The 24,457-nt window shown below is 38.2% G+C and overlaps 1 protein-coding gene across 8 annotated transcripts in view; it reads right to left on the reverse strand.

The window, feature by feature from the left end:
* DACH1 (dachshund family transcription factor 1) overlaps window positions 1–24,457 on the reverse strand; it is a 265,889-nt gene that overhangs the window by 142,637 nt on the left and 98,795 nt on the right. For all 8 annotated transcript variants that reach the window (XM_069970606.1, XM_069970605.1, XM_069970604.1 and 5 more), the window contains exon 2: window positions 9,989–10,104. In XM_069970606.1, the coding sequence (XP_069826707.1) occupies window positions 9,989–10,104 (116 nt within the window). The remainder of the gene's footprint in view (window positions 1–9,988; window positions 10,105–24,457) is intronic.

The following is a 24,457-nucleotide window of genomic DNA, read 5'->3' on the forward strand; positions in this document are numbered from 1 at the left end:
GAACGGCCGGTCTCTGGCCGGATCATCTCGGCCGGTACTTAAGCCGGAGCCGCTTGCTTCACTGTGTGATCTGACAGGTCAGTTGTTTGCGTCGGTGTATGGGATCCCGGCTGGAGCGCATACGATGTAACACGATCAGCAACAACGGCCGTACTTACGTAGTGTGAACATAGCCTAAAGGGGGCTGTAGAAGCATTTTTGCAGTAGCTAAGGTCAACTTGGGAGAGGGGGGGTATATAGTAAGTTTGTTATTATTATACAACCCCCAGTGCTGGGGAATTTTTCTTTTTTTTTTTTTTACCTAGACAACCTCTTTATCAGCAATACCAAATGTAGCCGCCACATTTCATACTTCTTCAGGTATAAAAATATAAATGTATACATTTTGCTCTAAATGGTGTATAAACTATGAATTGTATAACTGGCAATGAAAAAAACAAATATGTAATGCATAAAATGTTAAATAAATTCTTGTGGCTTTTATCTGCAAACTAAAAAAATTTATTTTCTAAACCCTCAGTACATACATTATTTCCTATGTCCAAACTGAATCAAGTTTGTCTTGAAAGCTCATTTGTTTTACTTAGCGTATTCTTTATTTTATCTATTTTTTTAACAAGTTTCTAAATTCTCCCACTCACTGTAGAAGTAATTATACAGAAAAAAAAAATCAAATGATAGAGTCCCTAAACCATGTTTGTTATTTTCCCAGTGGAAAATATCTTATGAAGCAAAGAGTGGCTGTGGGAATCCAGAGGAGGAAAAACATACACTATAAAATATAATTAAAAATTGTGGAGGCTGCATATGACAAGAATAACCATAAAAAGCAGACACAAACCAGCTGGCTGTTAACAACTTTTGAGTTATAAAAATATTAAACCTGCTGTAAAGCATTATGTTCAATTTAAATAACCACAAAGCAGGCATTAGGCTTCGATGCTGAGGTTTTTGGAAACATTTTATGGCAGCATAAAATAAAAAAAAAGAGAAGAGGGAGATAGATAATAAACCAATTTCTCAATTTTGGACAGAGATTTAATAAATTAGTGTTCAACAAATTCATTCTGGATTAAACCTTTCTCACTCATATTATCATCACGAGTTGAATACAGGAATTTCAAATAGATTTCCTGATGTATTGCTACAAATTTTCATAAATTCAACATCGATTTAACCTAAGTAATATCACTTACCTTTAAAATACAACGCTATGTTTATATGGGATTTCTACTATACAAACCCATTTTTCCTAAACAGATTCCTAAGTGGCTCATGACAACTGTGGCTTATAGTGTGTTTACACAGAGAGATATATCTGACAGATTTTGAAAACCAAATTCAGGAATGGATTTGAAAAGAGGAGAAATCTCAATCCTTCCTTTATGACCTGTTTTCTGATTATAGTCTTTTCCTGGCTTTGGCTTCAAAGATCTGTCAGGTAAATCTCTATGTGTAAACACACCATTAGGAGAGAACCAAAACAACAAGCAAACCTGTCATGATGTATGCTGAGTAGAGATGAGCAAACCGGGTTCGGGTTCGAGTCGATCTGAACCCGAACGTTCGGTATTTGATTAGCTGGGGCTACTGAACTTGGATAAAGCTCTAAGGTTGTCTGGAAAACATGGATACAGCCAATGACTATATCCATGTTTTCCACATAGCCTTAGGGCTTTATCCAACTTCAGCAGTCACCGCTAATCAAATGCCGAAAGTTCGGGTTCGGATCGACTCGAGCATGCTCGAGGTTCGCTCATCTCTAATGCTGAGCCAATCAGCATGAAATTCATTCTGCCAACAGATGATACTACCATGGCAGGTCAGTTCCGTACACGAGGCTTATTGGATCAAAATGGGGCTTGCATCCAGTACCAACCCAGTGTGGTCATATCCATGGATGCCCGAACTTCCAGTGGCAAAATAGATTTCACACTGATCGGATGAGTGTACATCATGACGGCTACATTTTAAGGCTGAGCTTTTCATGAAGAGGGTGAGGCTGAGTCTCAGGGTCAGTGCAGAGCAGTTAAGGACAACTTTGTAAGCAGGTAGGGTGCATGATCTGTGGCAAAAACATGATTTTAACAAGTTCACTTTAGGCATCGCCTACAATCAAACCACAAGTTTAAAACACTGCTTTGTTGATAAATCATAAAAAGTCACAGCTTGGTTAATATTCAAATTTTCCTTCTTTGATGGTTTGCTGTCTTTGTATAAAGAGATCTAACAACTGAACTACTGTGTATTAGGACCTGAGAGCTTAGTCATTGGGTCATCTTCTACAGTGCTACAGGCACAAGTTTGATTGAAGAACAGCATCTTAAAATGATTATTAAGTATATTGAAGTCAAGCACTCACACACTGTTGATTGATCTATATAGTTTGTAAGGGTGCCCTCATACACACTTTTTGTCTGGCTTTTTTCAGGCGCAAAAAAAAAAAATCCATAAAAAATGCCATTGTGTTTGCATTTTTTCTAGAGATTTTGACTTTATGTGTGAATTATATTTTTTGTGGTTTACACATTTTTGTATGCTGAATTTTTTCTCATCATCACATGACCTAGCTGCTGGACGACAAAAAACACCAGGGGAAAAAGAAAAAAAAAAAACATGCACAGCAATGGTGTTTTTGAGACAACCGGAACAATACCATTGAGGTTTATGGGAGGAAAGCCACCACAGTTTGCAGAAAAAAAACACACCCTTAGTATGCTGCCTTTTAGGAAAATTGTAACAAAAAATCTCAAAAAATGCAAAAAGGAGAGAAAAATGCCACCCCCAAAAAAATGCCATGTGTGGAAGGCAGATCATAAACTTCCACTGACTTCCAGCTAACATCTGGCTACAGGCGTTTTTTAAGGCAGTGTGAAACCAGCCTCAGGAATCTGTAGAAAATTCTGAGAATTGCTGAAAGAAAGGCTAAGAGATTTAAGGCCTTTCACCTTACTTTTGTGTAGGATGAGTATGCTAAGGGCCATTTTACATGGGACAATTATTGTGCAAATTATCATTATATAGTTCAAATTTAAATTCTAATCATTTGTGTAAATACAGGCAATAATGAAACGACCAATGAAAAATTGTTTATCATTCATTTGGTACTGACACCTAAATAATGGCTAATTGTTCCCTTATTGTTCGCTGTAGTTCCACCTTTGTTCGCTGTAATTTCACATTCATTCACTGATCATTTACTAATCGTTCAGTGTAATTCCACATCGTTCCTTCATTTGCTGGGATCAGACGGAGTAACTAACGACTATCTTTCTGTGTATTATGGTGAATGATTTCAGGTTAACAATTAACGATCAGTTTGCGATTGTTTAATGCTAATTGTTAAAAATCACTTCCTTTAATAAGACCCTAACTTAAGTTTTGATAGAAGACTCAGTAGAACAGGGTGGTAAGTACACTAGGTAGCTGACTGGTAATGGGTTTAATAGGCTCTAAGGGAGGAGACAAAGTTGGTGTCTGCAGCATTAGGCTATGTTCACACTGCGTAAAATAACGGCCGTTATTTTCAAAGGCCATTATTTTACGTAGTGTGAACATAGCCTTAATATTGGTGTTTAAGTCAGTAAGTGTGTCTGGTTTAATGTACATATGCTAAGCATTTAAGGGTGAATCATAGTCATGACTACAGCAGCAGAAGCTCTGGTCTATTCAGGTGCAGGAAACTCAATCCCTTTAGTTTATTAAAAAGAAAAAGAAAGTGGTGGCTTTCCGATACTGACTACAATGCCAACATCTGAAATATAATCCTACTATCAGTCCCATTGCTTCGGCAAAATAATATACAGTTCTTGCCCTGCAGTAATTCAGCTTACTGACATCTTGACTGTGCAGTGGGGACCATGGGATTTCAATGTGCAATCCTTTGACCTCTTTAGCCTCCTTAAAGCGGTTGCTATTTTACATGTTATGTTAAAGCCTGCTAATAGCCCCCTATAGTGTCTGGGACACTGAGGAGAAAGTTATGTGTCTTACCTTTCCCCTCAGTGCCGGTCTCACACTGTTAGTCGGTGTGGGAGCACTGTTAGGAGCACTGCCCTGCTCCCACCCCATCATCTGGCCAGCCCACTCCACAGATTGCTTCCTCCTCAGTGTCCCTGGTGCTATAAGGGGCTACTTGGCTAACCTGCTGATAAATCCCCTTTTAGCATGGAACAGGTTAAAAAAATCACCTCTTTTGCTCCCCCTCCCACCATTCATTGGATTATAGAGCTCTGGTGCTTCCAGTTCTGCGTCCCTGATCACCCCTGGGGTATTCTAGATATAGTAGCCATAAAAATAAAATACATTCAAGTTTATTTGTGATTTTAAGGGACTTCAGGCAAACCTTTTCCATTAAACCAACTTAGTAAACTATCAGTTTGAACAAAAGAAACAGTCTAATAATATATTGAGCTCTGCTACATACATTCATGTAATTTTATTAATGGTAGCTTCACACGTACCGTATTGCAGCAGATCATATTTGACTAATGCTGCGTTTACACGGAACGATTATCGTGCGAATAACGATCAAATTTGAACGATAATTGTACATGTAAATGCAGTGAACGATCAAGCGACGAGCGAGAAATTGTTCATTTTGATTTTAGAACATGTTCTCAAATCGTCGTTGGTCGTTCTCAAAAAATTCGCAGATTGTTCCGTGGAAACAGTTGTTCACCAATGTAACCTATGTGCAAGATATATCGTCCCGTCTAAACGTTGATCGTTCTAAAAAAAAATTGTTACTTCGAAATCATACGATCGGGCGAATTATCGCTTCGTGTAAACCCAGCATAAATGAGTGAACACAGCATTAAATCCGCACTGTCAAATCTGTTGCGGAAATGCTATGGATCCGTAGCAGATATGATGGTGCAGATTTGATGCTGTGTTAATTCATTTAGTCAAATCTGCTGTGGATCTGCTATGGAACCACTGCGATACGGTACGTGTGAAGCTACCCTAGAAGAGATTTTGTACCATGTAAAACTAGGGTTCCATCGCTCACATTTTTAATAAAATCTGAAATTTAAAGATTTTTTAAAATCTGTTTTTTTATTGTCATTTCATGTTTTGTAGCCACGTTGACCAAGGCTGTGTAACATTCAATTACAATGCTAGAAAACAAATAATAACATGAAATAATGCAGTCTGAATTTACACGACTAGCATGCCTTGCTGCAGGGAATTAAAACAAACAAAATAAAATAAAATCAATCTTACAGTGAGTGAAGTTTTGATGTATAAGTGTTGGCAGCTTTCACTGCCCAAAGCACAAAGTGAATGTTGCCATTTTAGAATTTCCTTGATTCAGTGCACTGCTCCATGCAGGGCATTTTATGCCTGAGTTATGGCTAATCGAATCACCTGTTTAATGTTAAGGAGGGTCAAGGCTCTATTGATTGGCAGTCATCATAAGGCATCAAAGATTTTCCTTCTATAACATAATGTCTGTCTTGTAGCTTGGTACAGACACGCTTGCTCATTTTATTTAGTATCCAATTGTTTTTTAATCTTACTTAACATGGCTTAATGGCTTAGCTACAATTTTGCAGCTTACATGGGGGTGTTCATGGGGAGACCTATTTAACATGCTGAGGTTAAGTAGGGCCCCTAGCATAATATATGGAATCACTTCATTTAGATGATGTTGATCCATGCTTTTCTTACTTTGAAGCAAATACACAAATCACAGATATGAGTGAGAGAACAAAAATAAAAATTATTCTGGCCTTATGAAACATACATCAAAGAAAGTAAATGGTCATAATGGAATGGAAAAAAACGCTTTTATTTTTTGATCTATGGGGCTGTGTGAGATTTCATTTTTGATCACTTTTTATTACATTTTATCTGCATTTGATGCGACTAAAAATGCGCAATTTAGCACTTGGCAATTTTTTTGGCGCTAACGCCGTTTACCATGCGAGATCAGGAATGTGATAATTTAGTGGTTTGGGTGATTACGCACACGGCAATATTAAATATGTTTATTTATTTATATTTATAAAATGGGAAAAGGGGGGTGATTTGGACTTTCATTAGGGAAGGACATTTTTTATTAATTAAAAAAAAAAAAACATTTTTACTTTTTCTTTTACTTTAACTAGAAGTCCCCCATGGGGACTTCTATATACACAGCATTGAAAACTTTTTGCTTTCTTCTAGACGAGTGATGGACAATTCAATTTCCCATGGAGCTACATTAGAAATTGGAATGGTTTTGCACTAATATATGCTGCAGCATCATTTATCATTGATTCAGCAGCACAGATGCTCTGAAGTGGGCCGGTCAAAGCTAGTTAGCGGTCGGGATGTGGCCTGTGGCCATACAATGCCCAGGTCTGCTCTAGACAGTAGGGTTACAGACTGGACTTGAGGACCCCTTGTGTTTTTCCAACCTTATCAGCTACAGTATGTGCTGCAACCACTTTATGTAACTATTTTAAAAGGTCAAGGATTTTCAAAAAATTGTCTGGCATCCTAAATCCCGTGCAGATGAGCCATGTATTTCACACTTAGAAAAACCAAATCTGCATAGGATAATACCTATCTGCAGCCTGCTCACTATTTTAGTGGATTAAACACAGAAAATCCAGCAATTAAGTTACAATATAAATAATTGTGTTACCTTCACCATGATAGCAATGGAAAAAAAATCTATGTGATGCGGCATGCCCTTGTTACGTTATATTTGTCCATGAAGTAAGAATAATGTGAACTCTTTATTAGCATGTTATGTTTCAGTAACACAGCCATGTTTTCTTTTGATTAGTTACCAGGAAGGAAGCTGGTGCATAGCTCTGAAATGCGCCTTTACATAAAGCATGACATATTTTTAGAATGTATTCTTGAGAGGAATGTGTACACTTATCTAAGTCATGCAGTGAAAGATGGACTTGTCATTAGCTCCAATATAATTTTGTTACAGACAAAGCAGTTTGACCACAATGAAGTTATTTTCTGCATCTGGAGTAAACAATTGCAAATGTCTTTCTCATCAGTGGAAAGAAATAATAACAATAGCTTTGTAATACAATCCACAAAGAAGTAATGTGAGTAGGAGCTATTCTAAGCTCTCTGGATAGTTAATTAAATGTAGGGAACATTATGCTGGATACCAATAAACCCAATTATGATGCATGTGTCACAAACATGTTTAAAATGGAAATGTACAGATACTTGTGCATATAAATTATGATAATATAATAAGTACCTAAAACAATGTAGATAAACCAATATACCCATCTAAAAGCAAAATACAAAGGGTAATATTAAGCCTTGTAATGCAATATTTAAGCAATTTCATAAATGTTTGAGATTTCCTGTAGTCCTGTATGAATGTAAATAGATGTCTGAATGTAATGCATTGTAATAGAAATATGTGCCTGTAGCTGGTTGTCTGTGGAGAAGCTTGGCAGAAAGTGCTCCTGCACCCTACCACGGGACTCTTAAACCTTACACTGTGCCCATTCACATTGATGCAGTGGCAAGGCTCATCTTCCTGTCCAGAGTAAGAGGCCATTTTTAACCAGTTCCCATTTTGGCCAAAAGATGAGGATACTGAAAAGAAGCCCCCCCCCCAAAAAAAAAAAAAAAAAAAAACCTCACAATACCCGTACAGAGTATATGAAAATAGACTTTCTCAACTACACAACTACACTAGCTTGCCTGAACAAGAAGAAGACCCTATTTTTGGCCCTTGAAAGAGCCAAATCTGTTTTAAATAGTTTTGTCTTCTACTGGCCCTATGGGACCTGTTATCATGTCAGAGTCTGTGATCTGTCTGGTGCCTTAGTAGGTTAGGTTCCTTATGGGGACCTGCAAGGACTCAAGCAAGCACTGATCAGTGACATCAAAACTCGCTTACAGTGCTTTTAGAAGGCGTAAGTAATCAGACAGACAACCTGCACAAATTTTCTGTGTATCATTCATGTGGCCATTTAAATGTATTACTGTAAGGAGATACAGTTGGCTTGCACTGCGCCTTAGACCCTTTTCACACTGCAGGTCATTCCCGGCCAGACGAAAAGCCCCCAGCCTGAAACAGCTGTTGATTGCATTTAAATGTATTTTTACACAGGGAGATGTGCGGCTAATTGTGATAAAGTGCTGACACTTTTAAACTTTTTAGCAACTTTTCTTGACCATAACCGCCCCATGTAAATGGGCCTCAAAGGGGTACTTCAAAGGGGAAAAACATCTTAAAATGTCACTGCCGTTCAAATTTTTATTGCAGAAATGAATAGTACAGGCAATTTTAAGAGACATTGTAATTGGTTTTATTAGCCGAAAAATGAATTTTTATCATGAAAAAGCAGTTTGAAGCTTTCCCCCTGTCTTTATGGTTTTCCTATGGAGAGAGAAAGTAGAGGCAGCAAAACAGGACAACAAAGAGTTAATTTACATTCACATAACAGGCTCTCTCCTCTGCAGTCACCACTGACCTCTATCACCTCTGAATAGGGCTCTGAATAGCTCCCCCACTGTGCAATCCTTTGTTCTCGGCTCTCTGCTGCCCCCTTCCTCCTCCCCCCTTATAGCTCAGACAGGATCCAACTGATGAAAAAACAGTTGTTTCCTGATTCTGAGCAGTGGATGACAGAAAGGGGGGGACCTGGGAAAAGGCTTTTTTACATGCAGATAATGGCATATTTTTCTAATAAACCCAAATACTAATTTTCTTAAAATCGCCTGGACTATTGATTTATGCAAAAAAAAAAAAAATAACATCAGTTACTCTTTAAGTCTCCAGTACTTATACTGACTCCATGACAGGAACTGTGCAGAGATATCCCCATAGAAAACCACTCCTGTTCTGAATGGTTCCTGTCACAGAAAAAGGTGGCAGCAGAGAGCATTGTGTCAGACTGGAAATAAAACAACACTTCCTGCAGGAACTGATAAAGCAGCAGCTGATAAGTACTGGAAGACTTTTGATTTTTAAATAAAAGTAATTTACAAATCTGTTTAACTTTGTTACCAGTTGATTTGAAGAAAAAAAAACTGGAATACCACTATAACCCCTTAAAAACCCATGATATAAGCTTACATTATGGTGCCACTAGTGGGATTCAGGGTGAATTTATCAAGGCTTACATGCCAATTTTTTGGTCTATAAAAGCTGTAGTGTTGAGGGCGGTATGAAACGGAGCAGAGCAGGGTCTCTCAGGGGCCACAACAAGGATATCCACTGTGCCACTCACAAGGTAGCTATCAGTCTCTGCTCTCCTCCTTGTCATGCTGCCCTTTCTGCTTCAGCTTTCAATGAGCTCCAATATTAGCTCTGCCAACATGGGCAGGGCTTAAATTAATGTGGACTTCCACCCACCAGATGTCTCCACTTATAAGATAGATAGCTTATAAGAGAATAATTAACACTGAGGTAATATAGTTCAATTTAAGGGGGTCTCCAAATTAAGGCATACCTCTCATGGCTCTAGTTCCAAACTTCCATGTGCAGATGCAGCTGCCTAAAGAAGCTTGAGTTGCTGTGAAAACATTCTAAGTGTCTATCAGATGGAGATTTGGGAGCCTGAACTCAAAAGGGTATAGTTTAAGCAGAAAAATTACAACCTGCTAAGGGGTAAAATAACAAAAAAGAAACACATACTCACCTATTACCAAGTGTTATATTTCTGGTCCACCCTCTGTTTCTGTTCACTTACCCTTATGACACGTTCTCACAGTTTTCCTGATGTTTTGATCACTTTAGTAACTAGCTGCAGGATCAAAACCTTGTCAGCAAAGCAGAGCGAGAGCGCAGATACACTGGAGTAAACTAGAGTTCCAATTATGGATTGAGTGAGGTGAGTATGCTTTTGTTACTTTACACACTCAGCAGGTAGAGAACCCCAGAGAAGTACATTTAACTAAAACCTTTTACCTATAGCAGAAGAAGAACAGCGACTACAAACATCATATTAATTGTTATCATGTCTTAAGTGGCGACATCCATACTTTGTCTGAATAAACGTTACAGTACCTGTGGGTGGGATCATCCCAGGGGACATTAGGCCAGGCACACTGTGGGGCATAATATGGGGATTCTCTGGTGAGGTCACACTCTGCGTTCGTTTTGGAGGTCTTCCTGGTCTGGAACTGGAAGGCAAGAAAGAAGTTTAAAAAAAAAGAAAATTAAACGGCTTCCTAAAACATCATTTGGAAGTTGTTTCAAGTGGTAACATGGACTGTAAATAAATTTGTTTCAAGGACGGTTGCTTTTGCAGTTAGATGTAATAGACTTCCATCACTAATTAGATTACATGCTGAATTCATTTTCCTCATTGAAGATCAGCCGCTCTTGATGCATAATTCATAGCCTGTACCTCGTTACCTGCTTCTTCATATTAATATCTATACACAGTTTGAATTGCCTCGTTTGCATATGCTAAAGTTCTGCATGCAGCCTTCAGCATGAAAATTATGCACTAACTTGTAATAATTATTACAGTCAGCCTGCTATTGATTTATGAGACTTTTAAAAACCAAATATGTGTAGTACTTGTAATGAATGATATTTTAAGGTTCTTCAGGAAATTAAAAGGCAATGGCTGCCTTAGGAAATGTTCTGCTTGTTTGATTTAATACTACAGTTAGCTGGGAGGTGGAATGAAAGAGTGATTCAGACCTATAGCACATTTTTCGATGATATGTTTTATTACTTCGCACTGCTAGCCTGATATCTAGATGATAAATGACAATACATATCTAACGTGTGAAAAGGTCTTACAATTTCTTTATTTTTTGTCATTTAAAGATTAGTCAAGTTATGATTTAACCCCTTCCCCCTGAGAGTGGAGATATGTTATTACACATTTTTTATTGTCATTGCTTCATACAGTATAGCGTACTGAAAGGACAAAGTAACAATGGAACAACATACAACCCGTTAGATTGTAGCACATGCCTACATGATAACACACTATATGTGCTATAACATCAGCTGAATCCTGCATCACTATGTGTTATTCCTTTGCATAAATTAACATCAAGTACAGAGATGACGTTTTAATAATCTACAGTCTGGATTATAGTGACTTTATGGAGCTGTTAAACATACATTTATAATAGTTGGTTCAACAAAGGCAAAAAAACCCCCGATGTGATGGCAAAATCTGGGGAAACAATTTGAAAGCTTATTGTAAATTAAGTGCCAAAAGAAGTTGAATGTGCATTACAAATTTCCCATTTAGATTTAGTCTAGGTGTTAATTTGAATAGTCCATGGTTATCAAATAATGAAATACAGTGGGTAAAAATCCATATGGTGGTAAATACTTTCGATCAAGGTATTTTAGGAGTGATACCTTCATTGACCAACCAAAAGGTATCATTCCTAAAATACTTTGATCGAAAGTATTTACCACCATATCAATCTTTATGTTGAATGTCAGAAAGTCTGATTATATTGAAAGTGATCTATGCATGTATGTAACTGGTAAAGCATAGATAATTAAGCCTTTGACCTGGGAAGGAATTTTTACTGCATGGTTAGATGTGCTGGACAAAAATTTATAGAATCGACCTGAGCTTAGGGGTTATCACATGGACAAGACAAAGTAAACCAGTAAACATTTGCCCATTTACAACTGGGCCTGGTCTGTGCTAATGTCACAGGAGGGATAAATGGACACATCTTCCTCCAAACTGCGGTATCATAGTGAGTTACATTTACGGACACTGAACTACATGATATCCATCATCCTTTCCCCTTATCCCTTCCCTGTCCAGTCACAAGCATCTCATCTGCTTAATTAACTAATGGGCAGCTCTGGAAATCTTAGTTTATGACTAAGGATATGAAATAAAGTTTCCTACACATTTTGGCCAAGAGGTCAGCTCAACCCACTGACTTTGACAGGTCCATCCCACTCTGTAGTGTGTATACAAGCCTGCCAATTCTCCCTTCACAGATGATGTATGGGGAGAGCAAAGCAGCAGGCATTTTGGATTTCAGTTGCTCAACCCTCAGACAGGAAGCTGGTAGAGCAGTCTGGCAGTGGCTTAGGGGCCTTTTACTTGGGCCTATAGGCTACAAATAAGGAAAGGCAGTCTCTGTGCTTGTTTGCTGAGATTTCACAAGGCAAATTTCTGTGGCTCCTAATGTTATCTTTGTTGGTCACACATCCCCAAGTCGAGTATGTCCGTGCACTCCATTAATATGGTGCTTGTTTAGGAATTCTAAATAATATATTTCTATATCAACTGCACGCGACTCTGGACCCCATCTTAGCTGAACTATATACATCTCAGTCACTCTTCTTATCTTCTCTCCTCTGCCCCACAGAAGTGTATACTTGGTCAAAAAATGTCAAAGCGACCGAAACATCCTGTGATTGTGTATACTAATAACGTGTGAAAGAACTGTATACTAACAAGTTTAAGAGGTGCATGTATGTAAACTTTGCCTTTGAGATTTAGGCCGGGTTCACATTATGTATGACAGCGGCTGTTCTTTGATATGGCCGTGTCACAGAACGGCTGCAGTCATTGAACTTTAGTTCTTTTTAATTGGAATGTGGGCGCTTACAGGTATGCCCACATTCCAATTCACCATAGCCGACAATGTAAAGTGCGTACAGGGCTGCACTTTACATTGTCTGCGCTGTAAATTTTTTGTTTGGCTGCAAGAAATCTTGGCTGGAGTGTATACAGAGTGTATACACTCTGGACGAGATTCCATTGAAATCAATGCAATGTATTTTTTTTTATTTAATAACGTCCAGTGTTGCATTCTGCAACTTTGGCCGTTATTAAATAAAAAAAACTTAAATAAAAGAACTTAGCCTTAAAAAAAAAGAAATAGATGTAATTAGCATGAATTCTGGAGTCGTCTGTAGTTGATATAAAAATCTACATCCCCTGCTTACACAGGGCGTTGAGCAGCTGATAAAAAAGGGAGATTTTTTTTCATTCACTGGCTGATCACTGGCCCTTTTACATGGGCCAATTAGTGGGAATAAGCATCCTTCCTCTAGTGATAAACTATGAAAATTCATGGGAAATAGTGGAAATAGATTAACTCCTTAAGGCTATGTTCACACAATGTAAGTTCCGTAGGAATCAGGGCCGTTGTACCAACGTAGTGCTGTCTTCTGAGGGAATCCCTGCAGGAGTGTATACACATAGTGTACGCTACGGCCGGGATCCCTAGCGGTGCCATAAAATACTGACATGTCACAGACTATTCATTGAATAGCAGCCGCAGAAAACCCTATCAGTGCACACAGTGGAGCGAGCGGCTCCAGACGCACGCTCTTTTGTGTGCAGTGGGGAGTTCTGATGCAGGCGCGCACGGATGCGCCTGCATCAAAACTTAGTGGCGCTAAGATCATCCGGCTAGTACTGCAGTACCGGACAAGATGATCTTATCAGACACCGGCCGTTCCGTGACCAGCCGGGTCATGGAACGTCCGGTCTCATACAAAGTCTGGACATAGCCTAAAGTTGTATCAATGTCACATTCTGTGAAATTGAGCATGTGATCCTGGTTATGGACAAATGCTTTAAAATGAACAGTGGTCCTCATCTAGATGTATGGACTGAAAGACTTAGCTAGACCTACATAGAGCCATATAGCCAGTGCACAATAATTAATTGTAATTGACCTGTGCTGTCCTCTACACTGTACACTGTACACTTTTTTTTAGAGTAAGGTGAGAAATCCAAAGATATTTAAGAACATTCCACCATACCGACAAGTGAGACATCGCCTTATGTCTTTGTTACTGATCATTTCCTTATATTAAACAATTAGCACACTTAAAATCTTAGAAAGATAATGTAGATACAGATGTCATTCCTGAGGAATTCTATGTTTCCTTTCCAAGAACAGAAACTTAAGTTCAAACGCAAAACAATTATTGCATGCATAAAGTTATTTTTTTCTATTGACTTAGTAACAAATTGGATCCCCAAAAGCTTACAGGATCAAATACATAAAAGATAAACATTTAGCTTAATGACATCAACAGTCAACCAAAAACATCTGTGTTTTACTTTAGAAGTGATCAGAGGATATTCCTTTGTTTACACTAAAGATAATCACGAGGTTTGTATTACTGCATTCAATTTAAGGAAGAAAAAAAAAAGAACATACAACCTCCAAGGCCCAGAGGCAGCAATATGTTACAAATGCAGGATTTCTCTCATTTTATGTTTGTAACCATGGTAAAACAATAGAATTGAACTTTCCCTGAACCTTCTCCTATAATGGCAGTGGTACATGTTGATCTAACACTACAAGTTAGAACTTGATGCTATCACTTTGACGTCTGCTAATGCTATCAAATTTTTCTGAAACTTTATCAGCTCTATTAAAAGATCAGTTTTAATATACCTGATTGTTGGATACAATTGGGCCACTAGGGACTGCTGACATCATGCACGCATCCTGTTTCCATGCTACCCATTTACATACGGAACTTATTTAAACAATGAATTTCATTTACAAGAATGCAGTCGCTTAATATATTTACAACTGACTGCATGTCTCTAAATAATGTTCAAAGAAGTTTATTTTACATTTGAACAAAACAAGTAAGCTTGTTACGTTAAGGCAGTAAAGCTTTCTTATCTGGCATCAGCTTTAATGAAGTCAGTTTTTTCTAAATTTAAGGCAATTCTCAATTTATTCTTATTTTTTTTTAAAAAGTTAACAAGTAGAGATGAGCGCAATTTGAGCCTGCACAAGTCTAATCGTTCGGCATTTCAATACCGGTGGCTGAAGAAGTTGGATGCAGTCCTAGGGAGTCTGGGAAATCATGGATACAGCCTTAGGGCTGCATCCAACTTCTTCAGCTACCGTTGTTCAAATACCAAATGATCTGACTTGAACTGCTCGAGTTGCATTCACCTCTAATAACAAGAAATGCTAAAAAATAAAAGTTCTAATATTCATTATATGTTAAGAAATTTCTGTGCATGAAATTCATTTACAGAATGTGGTTAAAAGTTGTTGGGTTTTTTCTTACACATCATCCCAACCCATGTATTATCCATTCTCTTATTCATTATAGCCATCCATGTATTGTAAGTCACACCCCCACTGTTTTATCGCCACCCACAGTCTTTACAGTTTCTCATGTACTATCTTCAACACTTTATTTAGTATTCACATCTCACAAGTAAAAGCACTCCATCCTCTTTCACCAAAAAACTGAGCGTCATCTTGCCATTTCTTTAGCCCCACTGAGCACCAATAGGAAACCCAGAAGCTGGCAAGCAGCTGATGTTGAATAGGACTTTTCCCAGCACCTCCCTAAGTAGCTCGACACCTTGAACTCTGTTCCTTCACATGTTTTTTAAACCATTACTGAACAGTCTTTGCAGAGTGGGAGAACACCTTACAATTCTAATGTAGACAGTAAACCCTCCACAGGAACAGTATCCAACGTAGGAAAAAAAAAAGGGTGAGAGCAGAGAAGGAGAAGACAACAAGATAAATTATTATAGTCACACACTCTGTGGTTCCATGAACTATGCCCCTGTATGCAATACACCTTTCTGACAACCTCTCCTACACAGAGCAAAACCACCATTACTTACTCTACTGATCGGAGACAGAGAACCCCCAGTTATGGGATTTAAAGAAGTAAGTGGAGAGAAAGAGGATAAGAGGGAGGAGAGAACAAGCAAGGACACATTAATCTCACCCTCTGTAGTTTTATACTATAAGCCCACTTATAACACACTCCCCTCTGATATCCTCTCTAGCACAGGGTATTACTGTCTACTTGTATTGTGTCCCTTTAAGTCCTAAACCCTAAACCACCTACAGCTCTTAATTTTAGGACCACTTAACACAGGGTTCAGAATTCAGGATTACAGGAGGACGGCATATGACCACAGATTATATTGCCAGTCTATAATATTTCCAACAGGCCAAACTTCAAGCGGGTAACCAGTTAATAAGATAGAGGGGTTTCCATTCAACTGTTGAGACAATCCCTCTAACCTTCCCCTCGGATTAATGTCTCAATGACTCACGCTCTGGGCCTTAAATCTAAGACCCCCTGTCGGCACTGATCTTCCACTGTCCCCTTCATCCACTACCTCAGTGCAGCAGATCTTTTATATGAGGCATCTATCCTCCATACGACTAGTCCCTCTTCAGAAGAATGTCACCCAGTGGCTCAGTCTCAGATCACACTCCAGCCCTCCAAGTGCTCCACGCCGACACCGCCGATGCCGCTGTTTCACTCTGTCCACACTCCGTTCCTGGCTCCCGACTTGCTTCACTCCGTCCCTCTCTCTCGCCTGCCGCGCTTCCTCCTTGGACTCGCTCTCTCTCTATCCGCTCGTCTATGGTGGGTGGTCAGCGTCCCCGCCGCGCCACGGACTTGTTCGTATGCCTCTCAGCTCTTCCTCTCTCTGCCTCCTCCACTCTCCCCCTGCTAGTTCATCGGCTGGCAGTCATTCTCCGCCTCCTCCACCACTCTCGGTCCCGTCGGTCAGGTCAGGGGGAGGGTGGGCGGACGCTACGTGCTCACGTCCGCTCACATGACCACATCCTCCTCCCCCATTTACCGCTCGGGAGAACACCTTACCCTGCTGGAAGAGGCCATTGCTATTGGGACATACTTGGTGAAAAGGGGTTAGGCGCCTCTCCAAGTGCTGGCAAAAGCTGGATCCAGTCCTGGGAAACTTCACCCAGTTTCCCAGGACTGGATCCAGATTGTTCCGACACCCAGGGTGGAGTGTCAAGGAGTAGAATAGAGTTGAAAGGCAGGAAGACGATCAAATGAACAACTTTGCTTTATTTAGACGGGCGAGTCGTTCATCTTTACATACAGTGATATTTGTTGATTCTTTTGCACTTGCCCTACTATTTGATTATTTATACACACTTGTAGACAAGTACATTGTGTTCTATATTTGGATGTGATCACATGTATATACTGACAGTTCACCATTGATGCTGCCTTTGCTTTTTTATGTTATGCGACTGAATAAAGTTATATGGTTTAAATAAAATATATTAATAAAAATGGTCAATTACAATTATGTATTGCTTTTGTAAATTTACTGTTTGAAACAGCACACTTATAACTGTTTTGTTGAATTACAATTTTTCATCCTCCTCAACCACTTGGTTTGCAATTAGGAACTAAAGCCACTAGGGACAGTCATGTGTAACAAAGCATGCCTAAAAACGTTTCCCACAGAAGTTAGGTCAGCTCCAGTCTATTGTTTCCTAAGGTCTGTGGCTGCTGTAATGAATCTAACTACATGCTATAAAAAACAGCTAAGGCAAGATAGTAGCCCACATAATCATGTATAGAACAAAGAAATAAAAAAAAAAAAGCTGTTATAAGAAAATAAAAAATATAAAAACTGATAAGAAAATAATGTTTACTAGTATCTGGTTTAAGTTAGTTAAAAAAAAAAGAAGAAGAACGAATAGGGGGTGCATTCCCTTTAACTTTTCTATTCATGTATGGCTATGTTCACACATCGTTTAACAGCGTCCATTGCGGGTGTGCCCGCAAATCAATTAGCCAATCACTTCAATGTAATGTACGGCCGCCGCTGCACATTACATTGTGTGAACAGCGCGAACAGTTGATGACAGGCACATTATTCTAACGCCCATTCTAAAAAACGGGCACTAGAATAACGATATGTGAACACAGAGGGCGGCATTGCATTGACTTCAATGCAATGCCGCCCCTGCACATCGTTTTTTATTAGTAATATTACTAATAGTAATATTACTAATAAAAAATGATGTGTGAACATAACCTAATACTTATCTAATGCCACAAATTTAGAAGACAAACTAAACTACAGCTAATTTATCAAACTTTACCTTTTTTATGTATTACACAGCTTGCATTTTATAAAATCGCACTCATTTAATACTAAACAGGTACTGTAATGGCCTCCTGACCATACATATGCTTTGCTGTAAGCTTACCTTTGTGGACCCCACAAATAAATCACTTGGTTTGTCAGAACAGATTAGGGCTATGTTCACACACCGTCAATAAAAATGGCCATCATTTTGACGGTGTGTGCACATAGCCCAAAGGGGTTATCCAGCATTTATAAAACATAATAAATATATTATTCTTACCTAAACATGCTCTCTTGGTGTCCTCCTTTTGAGAAAAAATTCTGACGGCGCTAAAAGTGTGCCCAGCCAATTACTGCCCGCGATGCTATCCCCTCTCAGTCAGTGATTGGCTGAGTGTGCTGTCACTGCTGAGATAAGTGGAGGAGGCAGCAGTCAGTGGGGGACCCAGAGGCAACACTAAAGTACATGGGGGGAATGTGGTAGGGATAAGATGTTTATTATGTTTTACAAAAGGGCAGCGATATATCAAAAAGTGTCAGATAATCCCTTTAATGTTAAGGAAGAAATGTCAAAATATTAAAGAAAAAGAAGAGCAATGGCATATTTCTGAAACATGTATTAGTTCTATTTATGCACTGATAAGCTCATTTAGAGAAATGTATAATTAGCAAATAAGGGCTACCCAATTAATGAACATTTACTGACCTCCAAATATTAAATGGCAAGTGGAGACAGAACCTAAATATGGCACCCAAATACAGCCCAGCTCTTGAAAAAGTGCTGTTTCCTTGATGCATTGTGTGTAAGCAATGGGTTTATCTAAACAAGTCCTTTTACACAAATACAACAAAACTGCCAATCAAAAAGCATAAAATATAAAGTCGTCATTGCCCTTTAAAATCCTTTTAACTTGAATTCTCTAATTGTTCCTTTACTTTATCTCCCTGTACCAGAAAGTAAATAAATTAACAAAATAGCTTTTATCGCACAGAATAACCTTTTAACTGAGGGATTATCTGTGGTTTATTTTTCATTTCTTTCACTGGAGATAGCAGTTCATGCCTCATTGATTAGTTTGCTGAGGTGATGACCAGAAATGAAAACAAGGTCTCTTAGAAATTGCCAGGACTCATAAAAATAAAGGAAGAAGAAAAACATTATAGAACGCTGCGCAGCTTCTACACTTTATATTTTCAAAATGCAGTTTTTAAGATTCAAGAGTCAAGGGTCAGAAAAGGTCGATTTTGTTTTGTCAGTATGTGCCAGGAAGTAATTCAAATAAAAGAATCCAAAGGGTTATTTTTTTTTATTTGTTTTCTTCATTTCTGTTTAGTACCTTTTATATACTCCCATGTGTTCAACTGTTTAGTGTTGAAGACTAATTTTCATAGTTAAGGGCAAACTATGGTGAGAACGGGAGTTTCCTGCTCTAATTATTAATTAAGATGTAATTCGGTTTAGGCAGTTGCCTAGCAACAAGTATAGGCTCCCCACGCATTTGTGGAAACTGACATGATCATTTCTTATGGCAAGCAATATGTGCCGCCACCATCACATCTATGTAAAAATGTCAATTTGTTCCCAGTCCTTAAACAACTAAGAATATTAGGTACATAGAGTTTTTTCTGTCCTTTATATCGATGACATCAGTTTAGGATAACAGACACAACCCAAAATGTTTGCTTTTAGTAGCCAGTAGAAAAAGTGCAAAAGGAAAAGAAAAGTCAATAGGTATTTATACCTATTATATCAGCATATTTTAAAGTGTAATAATGTATTCTAACTTTGGAATAACTCACACAATGCAGGTACTTATGGCTGCCTTTCCATAAACTTAATTGGAACACATATTTAGATTTGGGGAAAAAAAATATACTGATTCCCCCCCCCCCCCATTTTACAGTGTGAATCCAGTCTTAATTAGTTGTGTCCCCCTCCAGTCTTGTATGAATCTACAGCTGCATCCCCCTCATCCCTATTTTCTGTTCACTGTGTTAAAGGACAACTCCCACAAAAAAAATGTTTTAGCTTATTTAACACACATTACAAAGTTATATAACTTTGTAATGTGGTTAAATACCCGGTCTGGCCCCCTTCCCCCACTTTCGGACCCCCTCCCCCCCCCCCCCAGAAGTTAAAGAATGTATACATTACCTGTCACGATCGTCACGGTCCTCTTCTCCCGGGCGGCATCTGGTGACGACGACGTCAGAGCCGGGGGGCGGTCCAGGTCTTCTTCCTCCTCGGCGTCTTCATAGAGAGTGAATGGGACGGAAAAGGCTGCTGGTGCACATGCGCACCAGCAGCCTTTTCATTGGCTGGAGCGCATCATATGGTTTCCAGCTTGCTCAGCCCTGATTGGCTGAGGTTGCTGGAAGCCATGTGATGCGCTCCAGCCAATGAAAAGGCTGCCGGTGCGCAAGCGCACTGGCAGCCTTTTCCATCCCCAGGACCCGGAAGTCAGAGACATCACTGGACGGCGGTGATGGTGAGGCGGACGGCGGGCGAATGGAGTGGCGATTGTCACCGGAGGGATGATGAGTATGGTGTCTGTGTGTGTCTGTGTTTTTTTTTTTTGGGGGGGTGTCCCGCCGGAGTTGTCCTTTAAATTGGATAAATATTTTGGTGACTAGGGAGAATTCTAAGCATTTTATAAACTAGCCCGTAGAAAGAGAGAGGGGAACTACTAGCTGCTGGATTACTTTTTTTTTTTTACATAGATATGCAATATACAAGATATATTTAAAGTTTCAAAATAAATAGGCACCACAAGGGCCTTAATTTCTTTATTTCACATGTCTGCAGTGCTGTCCGCTGTTGCAGACCCACAACTTCGAACAGCACTATGTGAATCCGTAGTTGTCCGCAATGCCAGTACCTATTCATAGATGAATAGGCTACTTTCACACGTCCAGCCCAATAACATGTGCAGAAGTGAATGCAGCCCTAAGGTCCACATATACTTTAGACTTTAGTTTGCCGAACCCACCACTCACTGCCTATAACAACCGCCGACAGATGATGTCAGTGGCAATAGGGGCCAGAGCAAGATAAGCCGCAGCAAGAGTGATCTTCATAGAGAATGGCCAAGCATTCTTGTGTTTGAGGAGGATGGCGGTGGGTAGGACACATGGGCACCTTTATTTTCCCCGGGGGTACTTTTATAATGCATTATGTGCTAAAAACTGAAATCTTTTCTTCTGTTTTTAACGGGTCTCTCTTCTAAACACTTCATGTTTCTTTTTTTCTTCCTTTTCTTTCTGTTGCTCTCTATTTAATGCTTAATTCAGAGTGTTTTTTCATGCAGATATCTTTAATTTATTATACCACATTCATGTCATTTCAAACAATAAATGATTACTCCATTGGCTGTAAGTAACTAATCTCCATTATAAAAACAAGTTAAAAAGGTGGATCTTTCTAGAAAACTTAAAGAATGGAAAATCCTGCTCATATCAATGTATCCTATTGATATGTTGTGAGTGATGAGATTTAGTTCTGTGCATGCAAGCACTATGCTTATCGTTTTAAAGCAACAACTTTTATGCCACTCGTGAGTGAATGCCAAAAGCATCTGAAATAAATACAGTTGGGGAGATAAACTACATCACAGCTGTTTGTCTTCTACTTAGTATAGACAATATGACTCAATATAAGGATACACCAAGAGGTATTCTTTCCATACTGATTTGTTTCCTACATTTAATTTTTTTTTTCCATTATTTATTTTGCTGTCAAGGGAAATAAATGCTGAAAACGGTTTTCATCTTACTTTTCAGTTCACTAAAAGTTCACATTTAATTTACATTTAATAAAAACTAAACACAAGAACAGATAAATAAGGAGGCACCTCTGTGAGTGGCCCAATGTAGGTTAGGAGGGGTGATAATATATGAGGGAAGAAGATATAAGGTGTAAATGTATTATGACACCCACTTTGGGTTTTCTTTAATTAAAGAGATTGTCACATGTTAAAGTCTCTCAGGCTTGCAAGTGAAGAAGTGGCATCTATATTTGACATAACATACCTGTGAATTCATTTAAATAAAATTTAATAGTGATAAATTTTGCACTTTTTCTCTGTACAGTTTAGTAAATGTACACCCTTATAGATATTTTTCAAGTATTCTTCCCTTCTGTTCAAGTATTAACCAATTGCTGAATTACATATAAACTTTAACTTTTATTCTGCCACAGTGTTACCACAATTTTTTTTTTTTTTAATTTACCTTAAATTTAAAAGAATATGAAAAAATCAAGGTTGCATTCCCAGCAAAAATGACAAGTGCACCCATCCTTTATAACATCTCATTATTTTTTTTCTGTACCAGCATCAATATGGAAAAGCCTTAGAACCTTTCTGGCTTAAACACTAGTGGCTTGATTAATATTACATTTCATTAAAAGTAACTCTACAAACATGAATATAAAGGCTTCTTCCCCCTTGTTCTAGAATAAAAAGGGTATTAGATGTCAAAAATAGCTTTTTTTGTTCCAATTCCTTATTGACTCCTTATAAGCGTTGCTTACTTTGAAGAAAATAAAAGAAGCTGTAGCTGGATATAGCAGGTTATTGGGCTATGCTATCATTAAAAAATAAAAACAACAACATATAAAGCTGCCTGTTGCATCAGTTTACTTTTCTTCGCCTCATTGATGTCCATTTTGTTCAAAAACTGACATGGATGGTAAAGAAAAAAACTAGGAATAAAAGGCTAGATACAGTAAAAACTACCATTACTATTTAGTACATTAATGGGCTATATTTAGGATGGCTCTGCACTTGGGGGGGAATTTATCAAGGACTTTGCACCTATGTTTAGGTGAATAATTGAATTTTCCACCCATTTTGGTTCTATTTATGAACCAGTATTCGACGGGCGAATAGTTTTTAGATGCAACTTGTTTTAATCTGCCTGTTTTGAGTATTCACCCAAAAGTTTACATAATCTGTGATTAGCGCTCAATTTATTATTTGTGACTTTTTAAAAAGTTGCACATACAGGTGCAGGCCTACGTCTGGTCAATATCAGGTGAATATGCTTGCAAAATTTTTGCGCCTTTTTATGCGCCTTTTTTTGTGGCTTTTTACTTAGATAAATTTACTAAGACAGTACAACATTTTAATAAATCAGTCACAAAAAATTGGACCAAAATATACACCAATTGGTTGTAAATGCTCCCAAAAACACCAAAAAGCACTATGTTTTTTAGTTAATAAAAATTGCTGATGTCTGCTGGAAGTCAGTAGGGCAATATAAAATGCTGTATGCGCAATGTTTTTTGTTTGTGTTTTTTTTTTATCACTTGTGTGTTTTTTTGTTTCACTGGCAGCTTTTAAAGCATACAACATGCTCCGCCGGCTCCCCCCATCCCCAAGAATAACACTGTTTTAAAAACATTTTTAAATATTTTTTTTTTATTGCATTCATTTTTCTTTAATAAAAATCATTGAATCCCATAATGAATGAATAGCACAGATGAAAAGAATGTGTGTATGCAAACATGGTATTTTGAGGGGAAAAACACAAACATTGGACCATAAAGCACCAAAAATAGCTACAATCTCAGGTACCCCCAAAAAATTAATAGAAAAAGAGTGGGATGTTTTATGAACTGCTTTCATTCTTAGAGGCTGCTTTAAATATGTATTCTATTCCAGCACAGATTGTCAGATCATTATATAAACCAGGTTCTTTGTTGTGAACCTTTCAAAGTACAAAGAATCTGCTCATCATCAGATGCATCATTTAACAGGGCCTAAAAATAGTCACGTCATGCATATATTGGACAAGGCTGTGAGGAACACAATACAGAATGCTTCCTAATCTGCACCACTTTGTTCAGATCTACTTAAAACAGCATTAATAATTCATGTAAATGATTGTATTTATTGAATAAACAAGACTCTAAAAAAAAAAACCTTTGCCCTTAATAACTTTAGATATAGGCTATGGACCTAAAATGAAAACACAAAGCTTCCAAAGACCTTTCTTTGATAGCTAATGCACTGCTTAAGGTATATGAGTAATGTACTACTTGTATAAATAAAGAAAGAGAAAGATAGACAAATAGATACATGCAGGTGATATAATGTGCATATTACTTAATCCAATTATATTGACCAATATAAGTATACACTGTGATAATAAATGAACATACAATGCACATAAATTGTTCACATTTGTCACATGTTGCTTGATATTTTGTAATATACTTTTAGCCATCAATCTAATTGGTACTGAAATGTTGGTGTCACTTTAGAATTAGCTGCTAGGCCCAGGCTTAACATTGTAAATGATTTTTATCATGACATGAATGAATTGCGTAGTGTATAATTTATGGTCAGCAGCAGAATATAGTGGCATAGTGTCACTTTACAGTGAGGGACCTCAGGAAAATAAGAAAGCTAGAGAAGTCAGTACAGATGCTCAGCTCAGAGCTAGATATGAGGCTTTTCACACTGGACATGACTCCTAGGGCACATATACAATAGCCAATTATAGAGACAACCGTGCTAATAATTAGTCACTTTAAAAGGCCTTAAGATGTTTGATCTATCAGCCCTTCCTGAGAATGCATCAGTCTGATCTTACCCTACAGTTAGAACGTTATAGTATGTTTCCTACTGCTTTTCTGTTACAACACGTTACTT

This window comes from Dendropsophus ebraccatus, chromosome 5 (genome assembly GCF_027789765.1).
Source record: "Dendropsophus ebraccatus isolate aDenEbr1 chromosome 5, aDenEbr1.pat, whole genome shotgun sequence".
Classification (NCBI taxonomy): Eukaryota; Metazoa; Chordata; class Amphibia; order Anura; family Hylidae; genus Dendropsophus; species Dendropsophus ebraccatus.